The 24,664-nt window shown below is 45.0% G+C and overlaps 1 protein-coding gene across 5 annotated transcripts in view; it reads left to right on the top strand.

Moving 5' to 3' along the window:
* The window catches only part of SFSWAP (splicing factor SWAP), a 79,264-nt gene that overhangs the window by 42,996 nt on the left and 11,604 nt on the right, over positions 1-24,664 (top strand). For 2 of the 5 annotated variants that reach the window (XM_014861088.3, XM_070515825.1), the window contains exons 12-16: positions 3,770-4,000; positions 5,230-5,420; positions 16,384-16,649; positions 21,647-21,802; positions 23,155-23,280. In XM_014861088.3, the coding sequence (XP_014716574.1) occupies positions 3,770-4,000; positions 5,230-5,420; positions 16,384-16,649; positions 21,647-21,802; positions 23,155-23,280 (970 nt within the window). The remainder of the gene's footprint in view (positions 1-3,769; positions 4,001-5,229; positions 5,421-16,383; positions 16,650-21,646; positions 21,803-23,154; positions 23,281-24,664) is intronic. The other 3 variants (XM_070515824.1, XM_070515826.1, XR_011505287.1) reach the window with 2 other exon arrangements.

The following is a 24,664-nucleotide window of genomic DNA, read 5'->3' as shown; positions in this document are numbered from 1 at the left end:
TTCAGTGAGGGAGAGGCCGTGGGGTAGTGGGCACTTGCACGTTGTCTTTGGGAGTGTAAGTGGGTACACCCTCTCGGAAGGAGGCAGCCCAACAATGTGGACCAAGTTCTAAATGTATGTGCCCTCCCACTCCCAGAAACGTCTGGTTCACCAGGCTGTCTGGACCAGACATCCATCACAGGCCTTGTTAGCCTTCAAAAATAAAAAATTGGGAACAGTTGTGGGAGATTGAAATAAATTGGTATGTCCATATCAAGAAGTACTATTGCTTTTTTTTTTTTTGAGAAAGATTAACCCTGAGCTAACATCCGTGCCCATCTTCCTCTACTTTCTATGTGGGACGCCTGCCACAGCATGGCGTGCCAAGCAGTACCATGTCCGCACCCAGGATCCAGCTGGCAAACCCCAGGCCGCCGAAGCGGAATGTGCGAGCTTAACTGCTGCGCCACCAGGCTAGCCCCCTATTGCCATTTTTTTAAATGATCTGTGTTGACATGAAAACATGTCTAAACTGTTTATATGGGAAGCTGTTGCTTATTAAGTGAAAACAGCAAGCTCTAAAGTAGGATCCCATGTTTCATGCGTGCGTGCCTACATGCATGTGTGCTAGGAACTGTCACTATTATATTGGCGGTGCTCCAATTATTTTTTTCCCATATCTGAATTGCAGTTGAGCTTTCATTTTGTTCACCTATGTTTCCAGAATTTCCCATGGAGAATATTTATTCCTTTTGAAGTTAGAAGTTAGTAATAAAACTGGTTACCTTAAAAATGGAAGCATTTTGGTGTGGAAGATGGAAGACTGGGGACTGCTGACTCACTCATGAGTGTCTACTGAGCATCTGCTCCTCGGGGCCTGGCCCCAAGCTGCATGGGTGCACATGTCAGCCGCGGTGGTCCTGCAGTCCTGCCCTCCCCGGGCTTGGGTGAGCACACCGCAAAGCCATAAAGCACATTGTAAAGGGTCTTGTGGCAGAGAGGCCGGCAGGGCCTGTCTGAGCAGGCATCTGAAGAGGAGGCAAGCGCCAGGCACGGGAAGAACATGACAGCTCCAGGCAGAGGCTGGGCCGGGTCTGACTGAGGAAGAGGGTCCAGCGTGGCCACAGCACAGTGCACTCGGGAGGAGTGGCAAGAGGGGCCTGGCCTTGCCAGCCTCGGGGGAACTTGAGTTTTACCTTAAGGCAACGAGAAGCCAGTGAAGGCCGTGGGAATGCTTTTCCTGTGTTGTGATGTGGTTGCAAATCAGATTCTAGGTAGAGCAGTAGTTGTGTCCTTGAACAGTTCTGCAAAGGAGCTAATTCCTTATCCCCTGTTGTCTAGCACAGCTGCCTTGGGGAAGGTACTTGACCTTTTTAGCCTGTTTCCCCATCTGTAAATGGGGAGCCTGAGACTGTCCCTCTGCTGGGGCTGCACGTGTCAGCCAGGTGAGGCATGTAGACTGTGCATCCTAGTCAGTTCTTTTATTAAAATCACTTTAAAGTGTATATTGAAGAACGGTGCAATTTGGCATTGTATTTGGGTGCATCAGTGCTAGCTTTACAGTGTCTACACTGAGTGTTGTGCTTAAGATAGAAAGTGTCCCAGAAGCTTTTGGGTTTTTTTAATTATTATTTTTATTGAGATTATGATAGTTTACAATCTTTTGAAATTCCAGTTGTACGTTATTGTTTGTCAGTTATGTTGTAGGTGCACCACTTCACCCTTTCTGCCCCACCCCCATCCCCCTTTCCCCTGGTAGCCACTAATCTGTTCTCTTTGTCTACATGTTTAACTTCCACATGTGAGTGGAGTCGTACAAAGATTGTCTTTCTCTATCTTGCTTATTTCACTTAACATAATTCCCTCAAGGTCCATCCATGTTGTTGTGAATGAGACGATTTTGTTCTTTTTTATGGCTGAGTAGTATTCCATTGTGTATATATATACCGTATCTTCTTTATCCAGAAGCTTTCGTTTTAATTCTATATTTGTTGATTGCTCACCTTCCTAATTTGGAGGAAGAAATGGTTTGGGAGTAATTGTTTTCAAATTATTTCGTGATGTAATAGTTATAGCCCCAAGTTAATGAGTAATTTTTATTAACAATTAAGTGAAGTGTTCTCTCCTTGTAAAAGTTTCTTTGACCCTGTGTTTATTAAAGAGACAGTATTACTATAGCCAATGAACAGTTAATATTGTTCAACTTTTTTTTCTTATGGAAAATTTCAAGCATGTACAGAAGCAGAGTGGGATAATGAGCACACCAGACCCCACACACAAGCGCTCAGCATCCAGCTCCCCCTCAGCCACAGGACTGACCTAATTTTATACATCTCAGTCCAGCCCACTCCCAGAATATTTTAAAGCAAATCCCCAACATCATAGCATTTTGTGCGTAAATGTTTTGGTACATATCTCCAGAAGATCAGGACTGTTTGTATCATAACCACAGGAAAATGGTTAATACCCACTCTCCTGATGCAACGTATATGTAACCCCTTGTGTGATGACATCTTGTATTTAGGGGTTATTATGAACAAAGACTTGTGGTGTGCCTGTGTACGGTGCAGGTGGGTAACGTTGCGTAGTCAACACAAAGACTGATTTTGCTCCTTTTTCATTTTGACTTAGAAAATACCACTTTCCCAACATTTAACATCTTGGGGTGTACTCTATAGCTTGAGGTGATTATTGACAAAAGGTTATTACATTTCAAAGATCTGAGATATTTGCATGCTTCAAGTCCCACATGAGTTTGGAACCATAAAAGGCTAAGAGTGGTAGGACCTCGGGGGCCAGCTGGGTAACCCCACCCACAAGGGGGATCACTGACACATCACAGTCCTTCTAGATCCTGCCTTTGCCAAGCCAGGATCCACTCCTCTCAGAGTCAGCTGGTTTGCACCACACTTAAAATCTCCCTTCTTTGTAGTTTACTTGAATATCCTTCATAAATTACTACTTATAAGTTTTAAAAATAAAGTATCTTATTACAACCAATCAGGTGTTGTTAAGAGCCGTGTGCCATCATGTCTCAAGGGGAAAGGGACTCAGGGAGTGATTGTTGAGTGGGTGGGATGGGAAAGAAGATTGTTCCCTTTGGGGCAACCTTCGTATTTCTCTTAAATTCAAATTTCCCAGCGTTCTGGGGAGAAAAATTGAACCACCTAAATTTTTGTTACATTAGATTTACAGTTTCTTATAGGTATAGAGAATAGTCTGACATAATGCCCAGCACAAAGTAGGCACCCAGTCAGATGTTTGCTGAATAAAGGACCAGATTTTGTAACTTTTGCTTTGTTAGACAAGGCTACTTTATATAGTTGGGATATTTTAAAGATACCTTTTTATAATGGAGTCACATCATATGCCTTCTTAAGTTATGCCAATTCAAGTATGTGCTGAGCCCAGAAAAAGAAGGAAAACACCGATAAGAATTGACCATTTACAAATGCACTGACCTCGGCTTGCACTCAGCGTGTGCAGCTCTGACATGGCCCGAGATGGAGCTGCCCTGTGCACTTCCCTCCATCAGGCTTTGCTTCGTGTGGACGTCACGTGTGAGCTAGCCCCAGCCTCACTGCATGCAGTGTGCATTGAAACAGCCCCCATTTGACAACACAGGCATTGCTCACTGCCCCTAGAACCTCCCTTTGCGTAAGATGTGGCTCCACTTGAGACGTCACTCCCACCAGCTGATGCTCCTGTGGATGGTGGGGCCCATGAGGACTTCAACCCTGTGCTTCCAGTTACCTAAAAATGTATTACCATTTTCACCTTTGCTCGATAGCTTCGTTTGCTCCAATAAGCTTTGCAATCAAAGCCAAAGAAAATGATCTGCTTCCCCTGGAAAAAAACCGTGTTAAGCTAGATGATGACAGTGATGATGATGAGGAAAGCAAAGAAGGCCAAGAAAGTTGTAGCAGTGCTGCGAACACTGCTCCGGCAGTGGCCCCACCCTGTGCAGTCGCGGAGGAGAAGCGGCCTCAGCTGACCCAGGAGGAGCTAGAAGCAAAGCAAGGTTTGTCGATGTTTTAAACTTCTTGAAAGGAGAGAAGTACGTAAATACGAGATTAACCTACTAAGCCAAAAACACTGAGACTGCCAGCTAGATTCTCCAGCCTTTGGAAATTAGAACCTTTTGGGAGTTGTGATGTTTTTGTGCCTTTGGAAAGTTCTGTTAGAGGAATGAGCACTACTCTTCATTAAGCATCAGATGCAGTGCCGTGGGCAGTTTGTTTTCAGAGAAACAAGCTGGCGAGAGTGCTTTCAGGGAGGGGCCCTTTGCACTTTCATGGCAGCCTTGGGGCTAATGGTTAGCCTGTGTTGCCAGCTTGGGTTAATGTACCGAACTAGGAGATGCCGTTTTGTGAGGCTCTCTCCCAGCGGAACCACTGGACCCCTGAAGATGACGCAGGCCCCGACCTGGTTTCCAGGTAGTGGCTCATCTTCATGGGTCAGCGTGGCCACCACATGCCTCTGACACATGGCCAGCAGCATTTGTGGGGAACATCTTATAGTCCTCCACTCCTACTCCAAAATAAATTATATTCTGCACTAAAGTAGTTACTTAACGATTATAACAACTAGAAGGAGCTGCAACTAAGATATACAACTATGTACGGCGGGTTTGGGGAGATAAAGCAGAAAAAAAAAAAACGTGTTTGTGGTTTTCTCTCTTCTGACTGGTTTTTGTAAATTGCTTTTTTCTGTGTATACACAAACAGATCAAGCAACACTTATAGAAGGTACTTTTTTAACCACAGGATGCCTTACTATTGAGAACTTGCAGTGTGTTGTAGTTGCTCTCCCTAAGCACATTTTTGTTCCTGTGTGTGTATCTGAATCTGCACTCACCATGTATAAACTGAACAAAGTGTTGGATCATTTGGAATAAAGCGCTTCGTAAAGTGTTCATTACCTGGTATGAATATTTTGGACACGTGTATGAGCGCTGTTTCTGAGGTTTTCATTATTCCAGCTTTCATTGGTATGGGATCCTGTCAACCTTCTGACTTTGATTTTGAAAGTGAAATATAAAAAATACTAACAAGCGTTGTAAACTAATTCTCTCAAAATTCAGTTTGCCTGATTTGTTTACCTGTCCTGAAATTTGTATCATATTGCTCTTATAAAATAATGGCACTGTGTTTCATGACCCTTTCACTGCCTGTGAAAATTCAGATAACAAGATATTTATAAAACACTGCTTGCTCTAAAGGGCGCTTTTTTCTTTGTTTACTTCTTAAGCAAAGCAAAAGCTGGAGGACCGGCTCGCAGCTGCCGCCAGGGAGAAGCTGGCGCAGGCGTCCAAGGAGTCCAAGGAGAAGCAGCTCCAGGCAGAGCGCAAGAGGAAAGCGGCTTTATTTTTACAGACCTTGAAAAATCCTCTGCCAGAAGCTGAAGCTGGAAAAGCTGAGGAGAATCCCTTCAGCGTAGAGGTGAGCTTAACGTAGGTCCACCTCAGCGATGTGGGTGAGCGCGGGTGGGGTGAGGATGAGTGTGTGGAGTTCTGCAGCCTGAGGAAAGGCTGGTAGCAGACCCCGCTCTCCTGCGTGAGAGTGCACGCTTCTGCTGTATAGCTGGGGTCAGGAAGAACCTCCTGAAAACTCCCCGTAAATGTACATACACACCAAATGCTGAGTGCAGTTTCAGACACTCAGGCCTCTGGGCCCAAGTTGAGAACCTCTGTTCTGTGGCTGCCCTTGTGGGCCCTGGGGGAGAGCTTCCCTGTGTGGGATCGCATCAGGCCTGGGGCAGCCTGGCTGGAGCGTGGTCCAGCTCACACTCAGTCATGGCAGAGGTGCTCACAAGGAGCTCTAGTCAATACCAGTACTTTGATTAGAAGAAAACTGAGATCTTCTCATCTCACTGTCGTCTTCTCATCAGAGGGGTCGAATCCTCACGGCTACTTCCTGTACTGTGTCACAGGACTTAGCCCCTCTGGCCCATTTTCTCCCTTGAGACGGGTCGGAGCGAGGCTGCCAGAACACAGCCCAAGACTTCTCCAGGGGTCCCCAGAGTGTCTGTTGTGTCTGTCTTCTCCCTGCACTTTTTTTACTTCAATTACGTTGACATTTTTAAGAGTCTAGAGCCACTATTCAGAACTGATTTTTGCTGCATGTAGCTGCTTTGTTTATTGTTTTTCCGTGGAAGTCAGCATTCTGAGTTCAGATTTTCGGCATTCTGTTGAAGGCCGAATCAGCTTTCTTGCCTCAGGAATCAGTCTGAAATTCTCTCAAATCTGTCAGGAGGCCTCAAAAATAATAGCTGGATTAGATCGAGGTGAGCAGTGAGTGTCAGCTGTTGTGAGATCTTATCAGTTGTGGGCTTATCAATGTGGGGGACTGGTCGCTGCGGCTCTCCTTCTGGGTGCTCCAAGCTGCTCCTCCAGCACCAGCCCTGAAAGTTTCTCGTGAGCCTGTCCTCTTTCTGGCCTCCACCACCCAGGGTTGGGGAGACTCCCGCCAACCCGCCAGGACACCGCCACCTCCGCTTGGCTCTGCACCGCTTCCAGAGGCAGCTGCATCGTTGGGGCCTCACTGTAGCAGTCCCGGCTGAAGCTGAGAGAGGCGCGGAAAGACCTGTGCACCGATTGGGAGTGCAGTATGCAGCAGCTCAAACTGAGCACCAGCACTGCTGAAACAGCAAGAAAAATGTTTTTGATAGGAAAAGGGGGAGAGGCAGGATATAAAATATCTCCACTTTTATGGTTACAGCCATAAACATTCTGCATATAGCAAGGGGCAGGGAACTGGAGAAAGCAGAGGAGGTGTCACGTGGGAGGGTGGGAATGGGCCTTGATTTTCCTGCATTGCTTTGGTGTCGTTTGTGCAGTGCATAAAGGGCTTAAATAAGGACATCTGCATATACTGACACTTTACCCAAGTATATTACGTGGTTGCATCTGTATGGTCTAATGAACTGATGTTTAACGAAAACCCAGTGGCCGCCACAGTCACTCGTCATAATCCAGCCTCTCCCAGTCTCCTGTACTGCCTCACCGCAGCCACCAGAATGTTTTCTTATAAACACAAGAGAGACTGCAACCGATGCTTTTATCCCATTTATCTCTATATGTGGCCTCTCCCACCTTTCTTGTTTTCAAGCATGTGTTTTGAATCTATAATACATAGAAATGAGTGTCTCTGCTTCTATTCAAATCACTGGGTCGATCTTCCTGGATATCTAGTGGCAGAGATTGTAGCTACTAAACTAATAACAAAAATGTCATGGTAGTAGCAGATGATGATAAACATCTTTAATTGCCTTGAAACAAAAATAGTTGAATTGCAATTGTCATAAATGAGATTCACACTCAAAAATACCTTCAGACTACAGCAGCTTCTGGGGACAGGTTACCTGGCTTCGTTGACTATTCTGTGTGCACTTTACTCAGATGCTGGTACATCTGATCCTGCTGCACAGGTGTAAAATTTTAGCATCCAAGGCACTTGAGATTTGGTAGGGTGGCCCCCTCGCACCCAGGGTGAGGAGAAGAGGGGGTCGGCCCGGTGGGAGCTGGGGGCACCTGGATCCAACTAAGCAGACATGTGCAGGACAGCATTGGGGCACTGTTCAGAAGGTCTGGCTCAAAACCTGCAGGATTTTGCTGTCATCCTGTAGCATATCTGCCATTAAGAGAGCACTATCTGTTCTTACTTTGCTTTTTATAAAAATGATGTATGCATGTGGTTTTAAAAGTTCAAATGCTAGAGAAAGGTATGAAATGAAGAGTAAAACTCTTTTCCTTCTTATGTACTTTTTTTTAATTCCTGTGAAAATAGCAATTTTTCATTTATTTTGTGTGTGTGTGTAAAATAGACTTACATACAGTTTACCATTTTAACCCTTTTTAAGTGTATAGTTCAGGGGCATTAGGTCCATTCACAGTGTTGTGCAGCCAGCTCCACCATCCATCTTCAGGACTCTTCATCTCCCAGACCGAAGCTCTGGCCCCATTAAACACTGACACCCCCCTCCCCCCGCCCCTGGTGTCCGTCTTCCACTCTCAGTCTCCATGAATGTGATTCTCTAGGGACCTCATGTAAGTAGACCGTACAGGATTTGTCCTTCTGTGGGTGCCTTATTTCACTTCACAGAATGTCCTTCCTTTTTAAGGTGAATAATACTCCATTGGATATGTATACCACATTTTGTTTCTTGTGTATTCTTGAGGGAAAAAAAAATCTATGTATAGGTTTAAAATATTACGATAATAGGACCATACCCTATTCAGTATTCTGGCATCTCAATTTTTCATTTCTATCCGTGTCAGGGTAGTGCTTGGTGTGTTATGGGCACTTGGTAAATGTTGACTGGATGAGTGGCTGTCAACCCTTTCGTAAATCAACCCTTAAATCAAGCCCTGTCTGGCCGTGACTGGCTCCCCTTCCCGCCAGTGGGGACACAGCTGTCCTAGGGGGTGACTTGTCAACAATGCTGTTTTAAGCCTGTTTCCTGCCTTGTGCACTCACATCAGTGAGTGTATCCGTAGGGTACATCCCCGACCGTGGAATAGCTTCTGTAATTTTAGATACTGCTAAATTAGTCCCTGAACGATTGCAGCAGTTTTTGTCCATCTCCATGGGTTGTGAAAGTAACTATTTCCTCATGCTTCTACCAACATTGGTTACCATCAGCCTGTAACTCTTGTCAGTCTGATAGGTGGAACAAGGATACGTTTGGTTTAACTTACATGTTTTGATTGTAAGTGATATTGAGTAACTTTTCATGGTTTTCATGGCATTTTTATCCCCCCACCCCCATGAACTGCCTTCATAGCCTTCACTCGTCTTCCTCCCACTTTCTGTCCTCATCTCTGCTATTTTGTGTTGGCTCTTTGTCACCAGTATTGCAAACACGTTTCGTCGTTGCCCATTTTAATCTGCCCCACTTGGAATTTGTTTCAGTTTGAGGAGCATATACCTAGAGATAACACAATTCACTGAGTCACCCATCTTTCCCACTGCTATAAAGGACCTCCTTTTTTATCTACCAGACTCCCATTTGTACTAGCTGTTTCGGCACTCCTGTCTGTATGGTTCCATTGGTCTGTTTGTTAAGAGAAGTGATTTTACATATTCAGGTGTAACTTTAAATGAAACCTTAAAGTGTGTGTATTGACATGGACAGATATCAACAGTATGTTGTTTTTAAGCAGTATGTAAAACATATAAAAGCATGTTCACGAGCAGTACATAGAAATCCGTTTTTGGTGTGTGTGTGTGTGTGTCTGTGTGTGTCTGTGTCTGTGTGTGTGTCTGTGTGTGTCTGTGTGTGTGTTTGTGTGTCTGTGTGTGTGTCTGTGTGTGTGTCTGTGTCTGTTGTGTCTGTGTGTGTGTCTGTGTGTGTGTATCTGTTGTGTGTGTGTGTGTCTGTGTGTCTGTGTGTGTGTTCTTAATCCCCAAGGAAAGAAATCACAAGTCTTGAATTGAGTCCCTTTGGAGTCATCATGCTGTCGTTTTTGTAGCAACAACAGACTGGAGGATTTTTTTTTTAGATAACAGTAATTTTTTCTAATAATTAGTGATTCTGCCAAGCTTACAGGTCCAACCAGAGTTTGAAAAGGAAATGGGAACAAAAATCAACCCGTATTTGTTGAGCCTCTGTTATATTCAAGGTGCCGAGGCCTATTTCTTATCCACTGACCATAACATCACATTTGCATGGTTGGCATTCGCACCTGAGCATTCCCACCAGCACAGGCCTGTGGGGCACAGGGCAGCTCTGAATAGACACGAGTGATGGCTGCGGCCTCCAGGAGGGCAGAGGTGGCACAGGGCCTGCAGCCCCCTCCCTCAGAGGGAGGAGTTTGTAGTGGGCCTGGATACTTTGGAGAGGTGACAGAAGAGCGAGGGCATTCCAGGGCCAAAGACCCACAGGGGGTGGAGGTGGGTGAAGCCTGCTCAGGCAGCCGTGATTACCATGACCCTGCCCCGAAGAGTCTTCGGAGAATGCTCAACTAGGGTGGCAGTGTGGGAGAGGTTTGGGAGAGCGTGGGACACTGGCGAGCTAAAAGCATTTCCATGGGAAGAGTGTGGCCCTGGCCAGCTCATGGGATAGATGGAGGCAGAGGCAAAATGGCAGGGAGAGCACTCCACCTGGGCACGGGCTGATTAGAGTGAGGGTGGGTGATGACAGCACAGGAGTCACAGAGTCGTCTTGAAAAAAGCATCGGCAGTAAGATCCTGGCGATTGGATTGCTTTGTAGGGTCGACTGGGTGACTCGTGACTGGCAGCAGTGGATAGAGATTTGGAAATGTAGTTTTAGTGGATGCATTTCAAAGTCTGAAATTTCGAACTTATAAAAACATGCCGAGTCTTCTGTATAGTTATCCCATTTTGTAGTCACTGTAGTGTCGCTTCACAAATAAGAGTTTGTTTTAACATACATGTTAGTCTGCTTTAGAGCAATTCATTTTCCCACAGCAGGAAATAATAGTTGTTAGTTTGTGTGCTAATTTGTTGGGAAATACTTCATTGTGATTAAAGAACTGATCAATATTAATTATTTTCAGTGTTATTAAAGTGAGGGGCAGTAAGTTTTTAAATACTCTCATAAATGACTAGTTTTCTAGAAGTTCCTCCCTGATCTCCCCCAAACACTACTCAGACCAACCTCTGTCCTCTTCTTCCCTATGATGATTTGTGCTTTGATCATTTTTGCTGAAACATTAACATTCCATCCCAAAAAGGCAGCTCTGCTCGTTTGGCACTGGTCAGTACGTGGAGCTGTTTCCCTGCCTCCTGCAGGCGTGTCAGCCAGCTTCTCACCCGTCACACCACTCGCGTGTGCAGAGGGTTCAGCTGGGCGCCTTCAAGCCAAATAAGGAGCTGTGCGACTGGGAGGGCAGGGTTTTGACTCAGCAATGACTGTTTGTCTTCCAGGTTATTCATATATACCGTGTAAATTGGCAGGGCAACTGAGATTCTTTCTAGTTAAGCCAGAAATAGCATTTACACTGAAAGTTATTTTTCAAGATACGCACTGTCCAATATGGTAGCCATTAGCCACACATGACAATTTAAATTTAACTTAATTAAAATTAAGTAAAATTCAAGTCCATAATCATACTAGCCACATGTCAAGTGCTCAGTGGCCACACATGGCCAGTAACCAACTGCAGTGGACAGCGCAGATACAGAATGTTTCCATCATTGCAGCAAGGTCTAGATTAAATAGCTAGTTGCGTATTCTTTTTTTCCAGTGGTGTGAAAGTCTGGATTGCTGTATCAGTCAGGGCTTTGATTGCACATGTTAAAAACCTGCTCCGCTGTCCCCAGAGGGCTTCAGCAAAACCAGTAGCTAGCTGGGCCCAGCTCTTCTGAGCTGCGAGGGTGGTGCAGCTCACTGGGGCCTCATGAAATGTCTCGAGGATTCGTCACCAGGCTTAGCTTCCCCTACTGGCTGCATTCTCCAGCTCTGCTTCCCACAGACCCTGGCTCACCTCATCGTTCATACCCTGCACCAGGGAGGAGAGGGGCCTCACCCTGCCCAGGCAGAAGTCCTAAGATTGAATCTCACTGACCCTGACCAGCCTGACTTGGGTCATGTGCTTCTCCCTCAACATAGCATGACAGTCAGGGAGGGTGGAATGTTCTGGTCCATCTCCTGCTCCAGATGGAGTGAGCTTCATTTGGAATTCATGGATTGAGAGGACAGAAAGGACCATCGCCCACAGTATTTGCACAGTAGGGAGCGGGGGCTGGGCTGCAGAAAGAACAGATGTCCACTGCACTTGTCTAAACAACCCTACTTATGTTTTCCTGAAACAGTTCCATGGCTCATGTCATTATAAATGTCCATGAAATACACTTCCTGCAGTTGAGCGCCGTCTTCCGTGTTGCTTGAATTCGCCCCAGCCTCTCCTAGCTGTGGACACAGGAATACCTTCAGTGCTGGAAAGGCTGGTCATGCGCTCCTGTCCTTTAGTGTCCCAAGTGCTAGGCTGCACCCCAGGACAGACGTAATGGGAAATCTTACTCTGAGCACCCCTGTTTAGACCTCAGGTGGCCCATGCCCTTCTGCTCGCGTTTGGTTAGAGCTCACAAGCCTTAGCGTAGAGCTCCCGCAGCCCACCGTCGCCGCCATCCTGTCCGCGCAGTGCGGGCGTGGCCTGACATCTCTTCAGATGGTGCGTTGTTTTTAGACCGTCTGTGCCAGCGCTTGCTCTCTGGGCAGAGGCATGCCTTTGGGCTAACGTCAGCTCCTCCACAGGCTGCTGGTGACCTGCTTGAAGGGTGTGACCTGAGCCTCTTTCCTCCCCTGCAAAACTCGATCACTGTGGTGCCCGCTGTTGTGAGAGCCTGTGCCCTGGGTTTTGGGGTGCGTCAGGAAGTATCTTAAAAGAAACGCACTGCCGGTCCTAAGTGCACGGCGGCCTCGCAGTTTCAGAAGTGATGCCGTGTGGGGAAGTCCTTGTCAGGGCCCCTGCAATGTGCTGGTACAGACAGAGCCGGCCCCTGGAGTCCGTGCCTGGGGGCCACTGTTGGGTGCCTGCGACTGGGCACATGGCATTTGCCATCTTTTATTTTCTTGTTCTCAAGTCTAATTGCTGGGTTTTAAAATATCCCTTAGTATTTCTAAGCTGGAAAAAAGCGAGGTCATCACAGCAAATTATCTTAATTCAGCCTGGGAAAGGCCACCACCGTTGCTGGTTTTCACTTTAATGTGAACGATAATCATTTTATTAGAGTAAATAGATCCCATGACTTGACTACAGATTATATTTTGAAAATGTTGATTCGATTATCCCCTTTCCTCAAAATGGAGTCCTACACTTTAACCACAGTGGTGGAATAAGCGTTACTAATGACAGGCATTAGTCAAGATAAAGGCAAAAGAAGCAGTAAAAGTTCAGAGATACAAATCATCAGGTTGGCAATAAAAGTATACGTAGAAACTCAGCTAATGAGCTGCCACTCACCCTCTCCAGGTGTGGACCGGCCTTCTGCAGCGCCCCGTCCGTCGTCTTGTCCTCCTTTCACAGATGTCCATCAGGGGCCACACTTTTCCATCTCTCCTCCTCTTACTGCAGCACGTTATCGTGATAATTAGTGCAGTGGTTCTGTTCATGTGCCAAGATAAAGAAAGTGGACTTTCCAAGAGAAAAAGCCAGCAATCCTGTGTTTCTCCTCCCTCAGCACAGAGTGGGCCACTTATATAAGGAGGGGAAATATGTCTCAGTTCTCCCTAAGATGGGCTCTCTCTGTTTGCCGGGGAAATCCCCCGTGCCTGGTTTCAGAAAGGATTCGCAGTGGCTCTGACTGCCTCTGCTTAGTGGGGGCTCCACCGCTGACTCAGCGTTCAGAGAGGCCCCGTGTGTGACCGCACAGGAAATCTGCATGGTGGCTTTCATCCCCAACTTCAGTCTCACTTTTCGTGCGATGTATACTCCTAATTTAGAGCCTGCAGTTATTAGGATTTTAAAAATGCATTAAAAACTGGTTTTTCTGGCTGTGCAGCAGCAGAGTTCTCTATTAGCCAGCACGTCTGAGCTGTGCCACACGCTGCATTGCGGGGAGAGGGCCCTGTCAGCCAGATGCTTAGCCGGCTTTTCCGTTACTCCAACCTTTAAAGTTATAAAGCTGACTACGTTTTATTTATTTTATTCTTAATTTAAACTATCATTTAGTATGTATGCTTATGGACAAATTGCAGCTAGTGTCCTAGTGGAAATAGGTGTTCTTAGAGAGGTTGGTTTCCTATTGAGTGTTTACATGTTAGAATTGTTTTAATAACAACAAAGTATTTTAAAATTTAACCTGAAAAATTTTATTCCACTGAAAGAATTTAAAGTGAGAAAGACTTTTTTTTTTTAAGATTGGCACCTGAGCTAACATCTGTTTCCAGTCTTCTTGGGTTTTTTTTCTTTTCTTTCTCCCCAAAGCCCCCAATACATAGTTGTATATTCTAGTTGTAGATCCTTCTGGTTGTGTTGTGTGGGACGCCGCCTCAGCGTGGCCTGATGAGCAGTGCCATGTCCGTGTCCAGAATCTGAACCGATGAAACCCTGGGCTGCGAAAGTGGCGTGCGTGATCTTAACCACTCGGCCACGGGGCTGGCCCCTGAGAAAGACGTTTTTGATCACAAGAACTGTCCCGTGGTGAAATGGTTCCCTGGAGATGGTTTAGGCAGAGCCCTAAGTGGGGAGGAGGGGAGTGAAGACCCAGTAAGGAATGCTGGAAGGTCTCTCGTCCTTCCCTCCCTGGAGCGGAGTGCCTAGTTACTAAGTTGTCTTACGTGGGAATAAACTGCTGTGGGAACAGGGTGCGTCGTTCCCAAGCGATGCTCAGCCCTGCTGCTTCTCACACGCAGTCCCTTGGAGCCACCCTGCTTGCAATGAACGATGAATAGAAGATGTGGAAGATAGTGTGTGGTGACTCTAAACAGCAGGGAGCCTAAAAGGAGGGCAGAGAATCGCTCTCAGATCATAAAGCAGCTAACTTAAGGGTAAGCAGATCTCCATGTGATGCCTGCCCCACCAGAGCACCAGTGCTTTTCCTCTCAAAGCCATAGAAAAAAGCCCAACTTTTTTTTTTTTAATTATTTTTTTCCTTTTTCTCACCAAAGCCCCCCAGTACATAGTTGTATGTTCTTCGTTGTGGGTCCTTCTAGTTGTGGCATGTGGGACGCTGCCTCAGCGTGGTTTGACGAGCAGTGCCATGTCCACGCCCAGGATTCGAACCAACGAAACACTGGGCCGCCTGCAGCAGAGCGCACGAACTTAACCACTCGGCCACGGGGCCAGCCTCCAAAAAAAGCCCAGCTTTTGAGAATCCTTTGCCTTAAGTGTTGTTTTCCCTCATCCAGTGGGCCTGTCGCAGGAGAGGACAGAAGGGAACCCAGGAGCAGCCGCAGGATTACAGATGAGCTGTTTCCTAGAAGCCTTACTGCTGAATCCTGTGAGACACAAAATGAGAAGTTGCAGATTTCCCAGTGTGTCTCGAGGCAGGTGGTGTGTAATGGCTGTAGTTAAAATACATTTGAAGTGAGTTGAGGAAAGACCTTTCTCACTGATGAGGGGAAGGGCTGAAGGTAGATGGCTGCAGTGAAAATATAAAACGGTGGTGGGTTTTGGGGATTTTCGTTTTGTTTGTGTAAACTCATTTTTTTTTATTTACAATGTGACATAGACAGTTGTTTATGTTGTTAAAAATAGATTCCCATGGGGCCAGCCCCATGGCCGAGTGGTTTAAGTTCGTGTGCTCTGCTTCGGGGTTTCACCGGTTTGCATCCCAGGCACAGACATAGCACCGCTCATCAGGCCATGTTGAGGTAGCGTCCCACATGCCATAACTAGAAGGACCCACAACTAAAATATACAACTATGTACTAGAGGGGGTTGGGGAGAAAAAGAAAAAAAAAAATAGATTACCACATCATTTAAAAAGTTGAATACCGTTTCACCATGTGGATGTACCGTATTGAACCGGTACCTTCTTGATGGTCATTGAGGTGGTTTGTAATTCTTGGTCACTATAAAGTCATGTGATGTGGGTCCCTAGGTGTGCATTTTGCACGCTTAGGTGAATGTCTCTAGAATAAATTCCTAGAAATGGGATTGCTCGAGGTGACGCACGCTGCTGAGGGTGGTTGTTTCTTGATCTGTGTGCTGGTGTCCTACTGCGAAAATTCCACAGGCCATGGATTTAAGATCTATGCAAACTTCTGTGTGTCTGTTATACTTGGTTAAAGAGGTTTTTCTTATGGTGAATGAATATTTATTCAGTGCACTACTGTGCTAGGTTAGTATGTGCAGAGTAAGATGACGTGCTGATGGGATTGCCTTCTTTATGGTTGCCATTATTGACTTTTTTCCTTCAGTTTCATTGAGATCTGACATCCAGCACTGTATATGTTTAAGGTGTACAGCGTAATGACTTACATAGACTGTGAAATGATAACCACAATAAGTTTAGTTAACATCTGTCAACTCATAGATACAAATTAGAATGAAAGGTTTTTTCCTTTTGACAAAAATCAAAGAGGAACCTCTTTTAATTTAGGCCTGCTCTAAAAATTATTTTCAAGTGGTACAGAGATTCATAAAAACCTAATGCTGGAGGTTTGAGGAATCTTTTCAGTGGAAAGTCATAATTATTTATAGAAGAGCAAGCGTGGCTCTTTTCCTAACGCAGTGTCCTTAGCACCACGTTCCTCTCATCAGCTGCAGCCGCCGCAGCCTGGGGGACTCGGCACAGGGAGACTGGCCTCTGACGAGCCATCGCCTCCCCTGAGATGCCGGGGTGACGCCTCTAGAGCCCTAGAAAGAGAGGTGGTCCCCTCTAAGAGATGCTGCTGCATGATTGGTGTGAGCGCCCCAATGTTGAAATTTTATATAATATACATTTTTAAATGTCCTATTTTCACTAACATCCAGACGTTTCTTCTGTCTCCAGGACGCCAGCACTGTGCCCTGTCCTCTGTTGACTGGAGGCAGACCTCTGCCGACTGTAGACATTAAACCCCCAGAAGGGCCCTCAAGCAAAAGCAAAGACCCGCCAAGAGAAGAAGAGAAAGAGAAGAAGAAGAAAAAGCACAAAAAACGGTCTCGAACAAGATCGCGCTCTCCCAAGTACCATTCATCGTCCAAGTCCAGGTCTAGATCCCACTCAAAAGCAAAGCATTGTCTTCCCAGTGCCTATCGGACAGCGCGGCGCTCGAGGTGGGTGTGCAGGGCGCCCTGGCGGCCGGGGGTCTCATGTGGGCACTGAGCCTCCCTCAGCCGGTAGCCGGCAGAGCTGGGCAGAGAGGAGCTTGCACGGCTCCCAGTAAGCACAGACCTGCGTGCATGTTCATATAAAGATGCGTCCTGCAGCCCCAAATAAGATCTTTTCAAGATATTTTTTATTTTTTGCTTAACTTTCCTAAAGCTCGTCAACCACTGCCAGGTTTTTTAAAAATAGATTTATTTAAATTTTGACAGGTCTTGGAAGCAAGCCTAGCACGTTTGCTGAGTGTGTGAAGAATGCACAGGGTTGGGGGTCTTTTGTTTGTTTGAATGAGTGCGCTTTTTCGTGCTAATTCCCTTTGAGTGTGTAAATGTCAAAGGAGAAGAAATCTTTCCCACTTCGCTGTGTTCGCCTTCTGCACAGCATCTCCAAGTGCCTGCAAAGGATGAAACGCCGTGGTGCGAATCCGTTCCTCAGTTAATTTGCTTCTCCAAACCTCCCACCAAGAGTCACCATTTAACCAAAAGCCACCTTCATGAGGAGCCAGCTTTTGAGAAAGCAGCTTAACATTTCAGACAACAACAACAACAAAAAAGAAAACCTTTAAGGGTCACAGAATTTAGTGCTTAGTAAAGCTTTTTTTTTTTTTTTTAAATAACTGGCTTGCAGGAGGTTCCGAAAAGCAAATTTGTAGTTTTAAAACTTGCTTTTGATTTGTTACTAAGCGTTGACTTGACTTTCCTCAGTTTCTCTCTAGCACCACACTTCTACTGTTGATCTGGTTTTTCTTGTATAACTGGTGTAAGTTCTTTCCTTTCCACAGGAAAAATGCAGATGCCCTGTACTTTTTATGTTTAAAAAAAGCATGCTTGTACCCATTTGCCTCTCTGAATAGATCTTAAAAACAGTCTGCTCTCCCTGTTTTGACCAGACCAGACCTTAAAGGCTTGACACGTGTTTACACTGACTTGTCTACACTGGAATTGGATTTGCCTCCGTGATAAATAAATATGATCTTTGGCTATCTGCATTTTTGCTCATCCTCAAAAAGTTCCGTCACATACACATGCACCAAAAAAAACCCTTATTTTTTAATTGAATGAACAACTTTGCTGACTTTCTTTGATTTGTTTATTTTTTGGGGGAAGATTGGCCCTGAGCTAACATCTGTGCCCATCTTCCTCTATTTTATATGTGGGACGCCTGCCACAGCATGGCTTGATAAGCAGTGTATAGGTCCACAACTGGGATCCGAACTGGTGAACCCTGGGCTGCCAAAGCGGAGCATGCATACTTCACTGCTACACCACTGGGCCAGCCCCTTCATTTTTTATTTTTGAAAGCCCCTAGGAATTTGTTATCTAATATCAAAACTTTTTAAAGTTTCTTGTTTGAAAAAGTCTCTTATGATGTTATATAGTGGAAATAAATAATATGGGCCTAGACAGGCCCTCTGAGTAATAACATGCCCAGTAAAATTCTTCCCAGTCGTCCTTTATTCCAGGACTCAGACAAAAGAACGTGTAATTCGTCCGTAAATCCCCACTCTGGGGGCCTGGTAACTATAAAGGCCGCTCACAGCCTCTCTTAGTGTGAAAAGTGAGACTCGCTTTAGTGTCGAGTGCGTCCAGCAGACACAGCGGGTGCGGCTGTCTCATGCTGACTGTGTCCCGTCTGCTCAGCAGTAAGGAGGGATGGTGTGGTGGCCACAGGCTTTCCCAGACGTCTCTGTTCAGAACTGGAAGTGTTTATCTAATACTTGCAAGTTTAAATTGCTAGGCTTTATGTGCTTTTTATTGACAATAATATAGTGTCATTTTATTTAGTATTTTAATACTTTTTAATTTTTTATTTTAGAATAGATTTAGAGTTATGTATTTTATATACAAATGTATTATATTATTTTTATATTTTCAATGCTGATAAGTGCAAGAAGCAAATCCTACTCCTTCATTTGTAACTTGTAGGTAAAAGAAAAAGCTGTTAAAAATTTTCTGAGTGTGAGTTCTATCTGGTAGACTACCAGTTTTACCTTAATTTGATCTACAGTTAAAATATTTTAGTTGTCAACAGAGTATTTTCATAACTCTTACAACTTTGTTTTAATCTCAATCACTGAGGTGATATGCACATGATACTTGTAGTTGAGTTTAGTTAAATCGGCTGAATTTTAAGTTCACTCAATAAGTCAGACTTTTGGTGTTTGATTTTGCAGTTTAGATAAAATATCAAGGCAAGTACAACTTTATTATAAAATTTTAAAAATAATATGAAACGAAACCTTCAAAGTGTTTGATTGTGCATGCAGTTTTGCCTTAAAAGCTAGCATGTGACGACGATGACACGCCTTGAAACAAGACCACCTCTGAGTCCCAAGTCAGAGGTGGGGAAGAGTCCAGCCGTCCTGTGGTCTCCGGGCCCTGAGGATATAAGTCAGATAAGCTGACGGTTCCTCACCTTCCCCTTGTAGAGTCCTGCCTCAGCCTTTACTGCTGAGCAGAGCAAGTCTGAGTTTTATTTGGTAAGACTATGTTTTTCCTAAGCTGGCTGCAGACCTGCCTTCTCAGTGCAAGCTCTGCCAGCACTAATAATTTCCAGGGAGCTAAGTGAATTTAGAATGCAACAGTTATAAAATGACAGAGGTTGCTGTTCTTAGCAATATGAATTGCTGATGTGTAAAAAATAATTAAATTTTAACCAAAATATTGAAGTTGCTAATGATACTGTCATAATTTTTTCTTTAACTATCTGTCTTTTCAGATAAAATAACCCATTACAGACATAATGTCTACATAGGACATATCAGACTTGTTTCTTGGTCCTGACACAACTTAATCGATTGTTTTAAAAAGACTACTGCCAGCTCCAAGTGAAATGTGCCCTTGTTAATATTGCTGCTTGTGGAGGATACTGCAGTTGAACAAATCGAATTACTAAATCCCATCTAAAATATAGAAGGTTAAGATTAGCAAGCCTTTTATATCGTAAATAATTTTTATGTTAATATATATGATATTCATATGGTCGAAGTCCCACTTGTCCAAATGTCTGAATTATAGATGATTCTGGATCTCGAAGGGTGAATTAGTTGTAGAAAAATCTTTAGATTCAGAATGAGGATGTTGCTTCTCAGAAAGCATAGTGATTACGACAAGGTAGTATTTAGTGTCTTCAATTTGAATCAACACTGATTAAAGTATAAGACATTTTTCTCTTGTTTTCTATTTTTGTATCGCGTTAGGTTCGCTACCTTAATGGAATGAAGAAGCACTCGTGCAGTTTTTTTACTGCCTAAAATTAAAATTCGGTTTTAACAGTTTAGGTATTTTTAAACTAAACTTAAAAGACTATAAAGCTTGAGATTGTTTGTTTTTAAAACTTTTGATAAGATCACCTTTGGTGTTTGTTTCGTTGGTTGGTCAGTGTTTACGGGTTGTCTGAATCTGGGGAGATTCTAGACAGAACTTTGCATTTCGTCATTTGAAGGTATCCTGTTTGGAGGGTGCACATGGTCCCGTAGAAGTTAGCGCCCTCACCACTTTCACTTGGGCAGGGTTGGGGAGCAGGAGCTGGGGACTAATGGGACTTTTTTTTTAAAGATTGGCCCTCAGCTAACATCTGTTGCCACTCTTTTTTTTTCTTCTTCTTCTTCTCCCCAAAGGCCCCCAGTACATAGTTGTATATGCTAGTTGTAGCTCCATCTTAGTTCTGCTATGTGGGATGCTGCCTCAGCATGGCCTGATGAGTGATGCAAGGTCCATGCCCAGGATCCAAACTGGCGAAACCCCCAGCCACCGAAGTGAAATATGCAAACTTAACTGCTGCACCACCGGGCTAGCCCCCTAATGTGACTTTTTTTAACAGTTATATTAACATTCAAAAAGAACTCAAGCAGACAAAATAGAGGTCGTATTTTAGTTTGAAATTTGTGATTCCTTACTTTTTTCCCTGTGATAAAGTGCACAGCAAGCCAGTGAAGATGGTTGATTTAATTTCCTGATCCTGTTCCTTCAAGGCGGGATGGGGAGGCTGGACGTTCCTACGAGGTGATGTTGAGCGTGCTGGTGTGGAGTCAGCCCTAAGCCTCCCAGACAGAACCGCGGGCTGCCTGTATTCACAGTTCGGGAAAGAGAGGCTTCAGGAGCCAACTGCCCCTTAAGATATCGGGAAGGATTTGTGGGTAAAGTTTGGTCCACAGTTCAAACTTGAGAAGAACTAAGACTTGGGAACCTGTTGGTTGTTCAGGCTGGTTAGTACCGGATCCTTGCTGCCAGGTCACCTGTTCATTTGTTCAGTTTCAGGAAAGAACTGTGAGTAGTAAATTCACAAGAATGGAGGAAGTGGACTAGACAAAATGGTTAAATGTTAGGGGAAAAAAACTATTTATAAATACCACTATAATTCAAATAAAAAGTCTCGTTATGTCTTTATTTGAAAACAAACCGTTATGGTTTATTCATTAAAAAAAATCTGAATTGTATTATGCTTGAAAAATTTTTAATTCAAACTATTTCATCTTTTTAAGAAGACCTTTGATCATGTTATACATATGACTTACTTATAAAGTGGAATTTCTGTTTCTTGCACTGTGTCATGGTGGCATTATTACGAGCCTAATTAACAGAGTAAAAGCATTAGAGCTTCTTTAATTAAAATAGACCCTAAGAATTATCTGATGTAGCTTTCTGCTCCCAATTCTGAGATGGGCTTTTTTCCCAGATAACTTGAAATCTACTGGTAACAGCCACTTCACTGTAAAGAAATCTAATACTAATAGCCACTGCAAGATGGTATTGTATTTCAAAGTTATGAATTTGCAGGCATTAAAAACTAATTTATTTTTCCTGATTTTGAGTTTATTGTAGAGTTCTGCATTTAAGCGTTCCATAGGTGCTGTAGCTTTGATAAGCAGAGCCTTTTTCAGGGTTCTAGTACCACCCAGCCCAGCACATTTTATTCTGAATGTGAAGTGTGTGCCTCCATATCACAGACCCACAGCCTCCCCCGAGACACTGAGCACGGAGCCCTGTCAGAGCAGCTCGTCAGTGGCAGCAGCAACAGAGCAAGACAATTATCAGGCAGCTTCGACCACGAACAGATTTGACTCCTGGAGCTCTTTTGAGGGAAAACCTGGTAAAATGTCAAGGTGTCTGACTGACCTCACCTTTGTAATCTGTTATATAAATCTTAGGAAAGGTCTGGAAAAAAAAAATGAAAACCATTTTATAAGCTAAAAAGCAGTTATGCTAGAGAAGAGCCGAAAGCCAATGCTAGTTATCCTGGAGCAGGCTCATGCCGCGCCTATGGTATTTTGTCAGGAATGACTCGGTTTTCTCTATGACGCAAGAGGGTGGAATGTGATTATAAGTTGATCTTTGGAACAACAGTGTGTGTTGTTTTGGGGGTTTTATTGTAATTAAAATGATTCAATGTAGAATTTTTTTAAATGGCAGAATCAAACTGCTCTTCTTTATATTGTTTTTGAGTGGGTTGTCATAGAAACAGAATGAAAAGAAATTGTTTTTTTTTCCAGATTCCTGCTTATTGCAGGTCTTACCGAAACAATAATTTCACTGAATGAACAAAAAACTAAAATAAAAGTCCTTAATCCATCACTAAGGGACCCCTCCCTAAGGCCCTGCCCCCGTGGAGGAGGGTCTCATTGAGTTCTGAGTCTGGCTGTCCGTGGGGCTTGGTTGCCGTGTGTGGATCATGTCACTGCATGAGTAGGAGGAGTCTTTTTCCAGGCACGTGAAAAGGAAGAATAAAATATTGATGGCTTTGCATCCAAGAAATCTCATAAACTGAAATTATTTAGCTACATTATCATGAGAACGGCATGTTCTTAATTGCACTGAAGGTTTGGGCTTCATGCCACTAGACCTACGGCCTGGTATTGATTATTCATGCTCAGAGGCCGTAGGTAGGATTCATGTGAACAGGACAAACGTCCAGGTAATCCTCCACCTTCATTACATTTTAATTTCTTCCTGCACCAGGATTCAAAACTAGTAGAAACGACTCCCTTGAATTTGATTGCCTTTCCTTACCTAATTCTGATAGAAACATCCACGAGCTGAGAATTTTTAGGGAGATAAAATGGGCAAAGGCCAAGGGGAAGGAAGAGAGACAGCCAGCCTGCGTTAGCCATAAATTGCATAATCAGACTTCGAATTGTGGAGAGTTAGTTGCTACTGACCGTTTGGACCAGCAACACACAGCTCCAGCCTCAGAATGAATTGTACACTGGTTAAAAGTTTAGTGTTGGTGTGAATACGTATTATGCAATGGGAGAGAGAGGAGTATTTCTCCCTCCAAGACTGGATTCAGTTCTGTGTCCTAGATTAGTGTGGCCGAGGGGGAGCCTCTAAAAGGACAGCCATGGCACCTGTCTGGCACCCCGCAGACTCAGGCGAGGTCTGATCACGGCCTCAGCAATAGAGGTTCCACCCTGCCAACCCGACAGCAGAACTGAACGCGTCATCTTCCTCTGCCCAGGTCCCGATCCCGGTCCCCTCGGAGAAGAGCTCACTCTCCTGAGAGACGGAGGGAAGAAAGAAGTGTCCCCACTGCCTACCGGATGAGCAACAGCCCTGGAGTCAGCAGGAAGCGGACCCGGTCCAGGTAGGCATCTGTGAGCTTTCACACAGAGTCGGTGCTGGAAGGGAGTGTGAAAGTTTGCACACACGCTTAGAAAACAGAACTGTAGATAACCGGGGGGAACGGCTGCTCTGGCAGGTACGGAGTCCTCTTAGCAGCTTTTCTTGACTGTTGGAACTCGGAAGCAGAGCCAGCTCCGCTGTGCTGGAAGCGGGATGCCGTCTGTCGTGAGGCTCGTGGGCTCATTGGGGCTCTTGTAGAGCCTTGCTTGGGATCACATTTTCTCTGGCACCAGTCCCCAAGTCTAGCTGCCCCTTTGAACCCCCACACACAGCACCCCACCCTTTGCCTGTTGACGGGGAAGGAGGTGTAGGAAAAAATGATAAAAAAAAAAAATTGGAAGTTCGAGTCTCAGTTGAAGCCCTGCTGCTGGCCAGATGGCAGGTGACTGACCAGGCCACAGAGTCCTTGTGGAGCCTAAGAGCAGGGAGAGAGTTGTCGTCTGACCCCTTGACTGCTGGGAAAGACCTGTCTTAGTTGAGGAGAGTGAGGGAAGCCAGCTGCCACATTTCTTAAAGCAGAAGCCTGAGCCTTCACACCTGGTCTGGGCCTTTGACACCCGGCAAGCCAGGTCCTCACTCTCCCTCCTGGGGAGAGAACTCCAAGGCGCTGCGGGGGCTGCCCTCTCACACTGAAAGCACTCCCACCACTGCTGACTCGAGAAAAGACGTCAGGCCATCTGTGCCTCTCCATGACCTGCTGGGACCCGGAGCCAGGGAGTACAGTGGTAGACAGCAGCTTCCGTTAGTGCTATCAACAAGTGTGTCCCTCTTGCCGAGGGTGCTCTCTGGGAATCACTGCATCCAGCGTGTGTGGTGTCACCTGACTGCTTCATGTTACTTGGCTCGTGTGTTTCCATTCTCCCTGAAAGTGAGGAGTGCTCCATTTTTGTGCCCCCGCACGGGAGTTAACAGGCCCCCTGGCTCTGGTAGGTGGACAGGGGGCATCGCTGCCTGGTGACTGAGGCACCCAGAAAAGGCAAGATGCAGTCATAGCCGCAGATTCCATAGTACTGTGCTGCTGAGAGCATGTGAGTCAGGACACTTGGGGTTCCAGAACCTTCCAGAGGACACATCCTGAATACAAGTGTAAAGAGCACTGCTCTTGGACAGATGAACCCAGTCATTGCCGATACCACCCGTCTACAAAAGACACAAGCTGAGCAGCCTCAAAGATGCCTCTTCTCAGCAACGCCCTCAGCAGGAAGGGCTCTGGAAGGCATTCCTAATGGAAAAGTATTTCTGCAATCTGGCCAGTTATGTGATAGATCTATTAATTGATAAAATGTGATCTCTTTTTCTTAAGACGGAAAAATCAGCAAAGGAACTGCAAAGCTCATAGATTTCCG

The sequence above is a fragment of the Equus asinus genome, chromosome 8 (assembly GCF_041296235.1).
Source record: "Equus asinus isolate D_3611 breed Donkey chromosome 8, EquAss-T2T_v2, whole genome shotgun sequence".
NCBI classification, from domain to species: domain Eukaryota; kingdom Metazoa; phylum Chordata; class Mammalia; order Perissodactyla; family Equidae; genus Equus; species Equus asinus.
The sequence above is the reverse complement of the archived record's forward strand: the minus strand, read 5'-3'. Positions and strand labels throughout refer to the sequence as shown.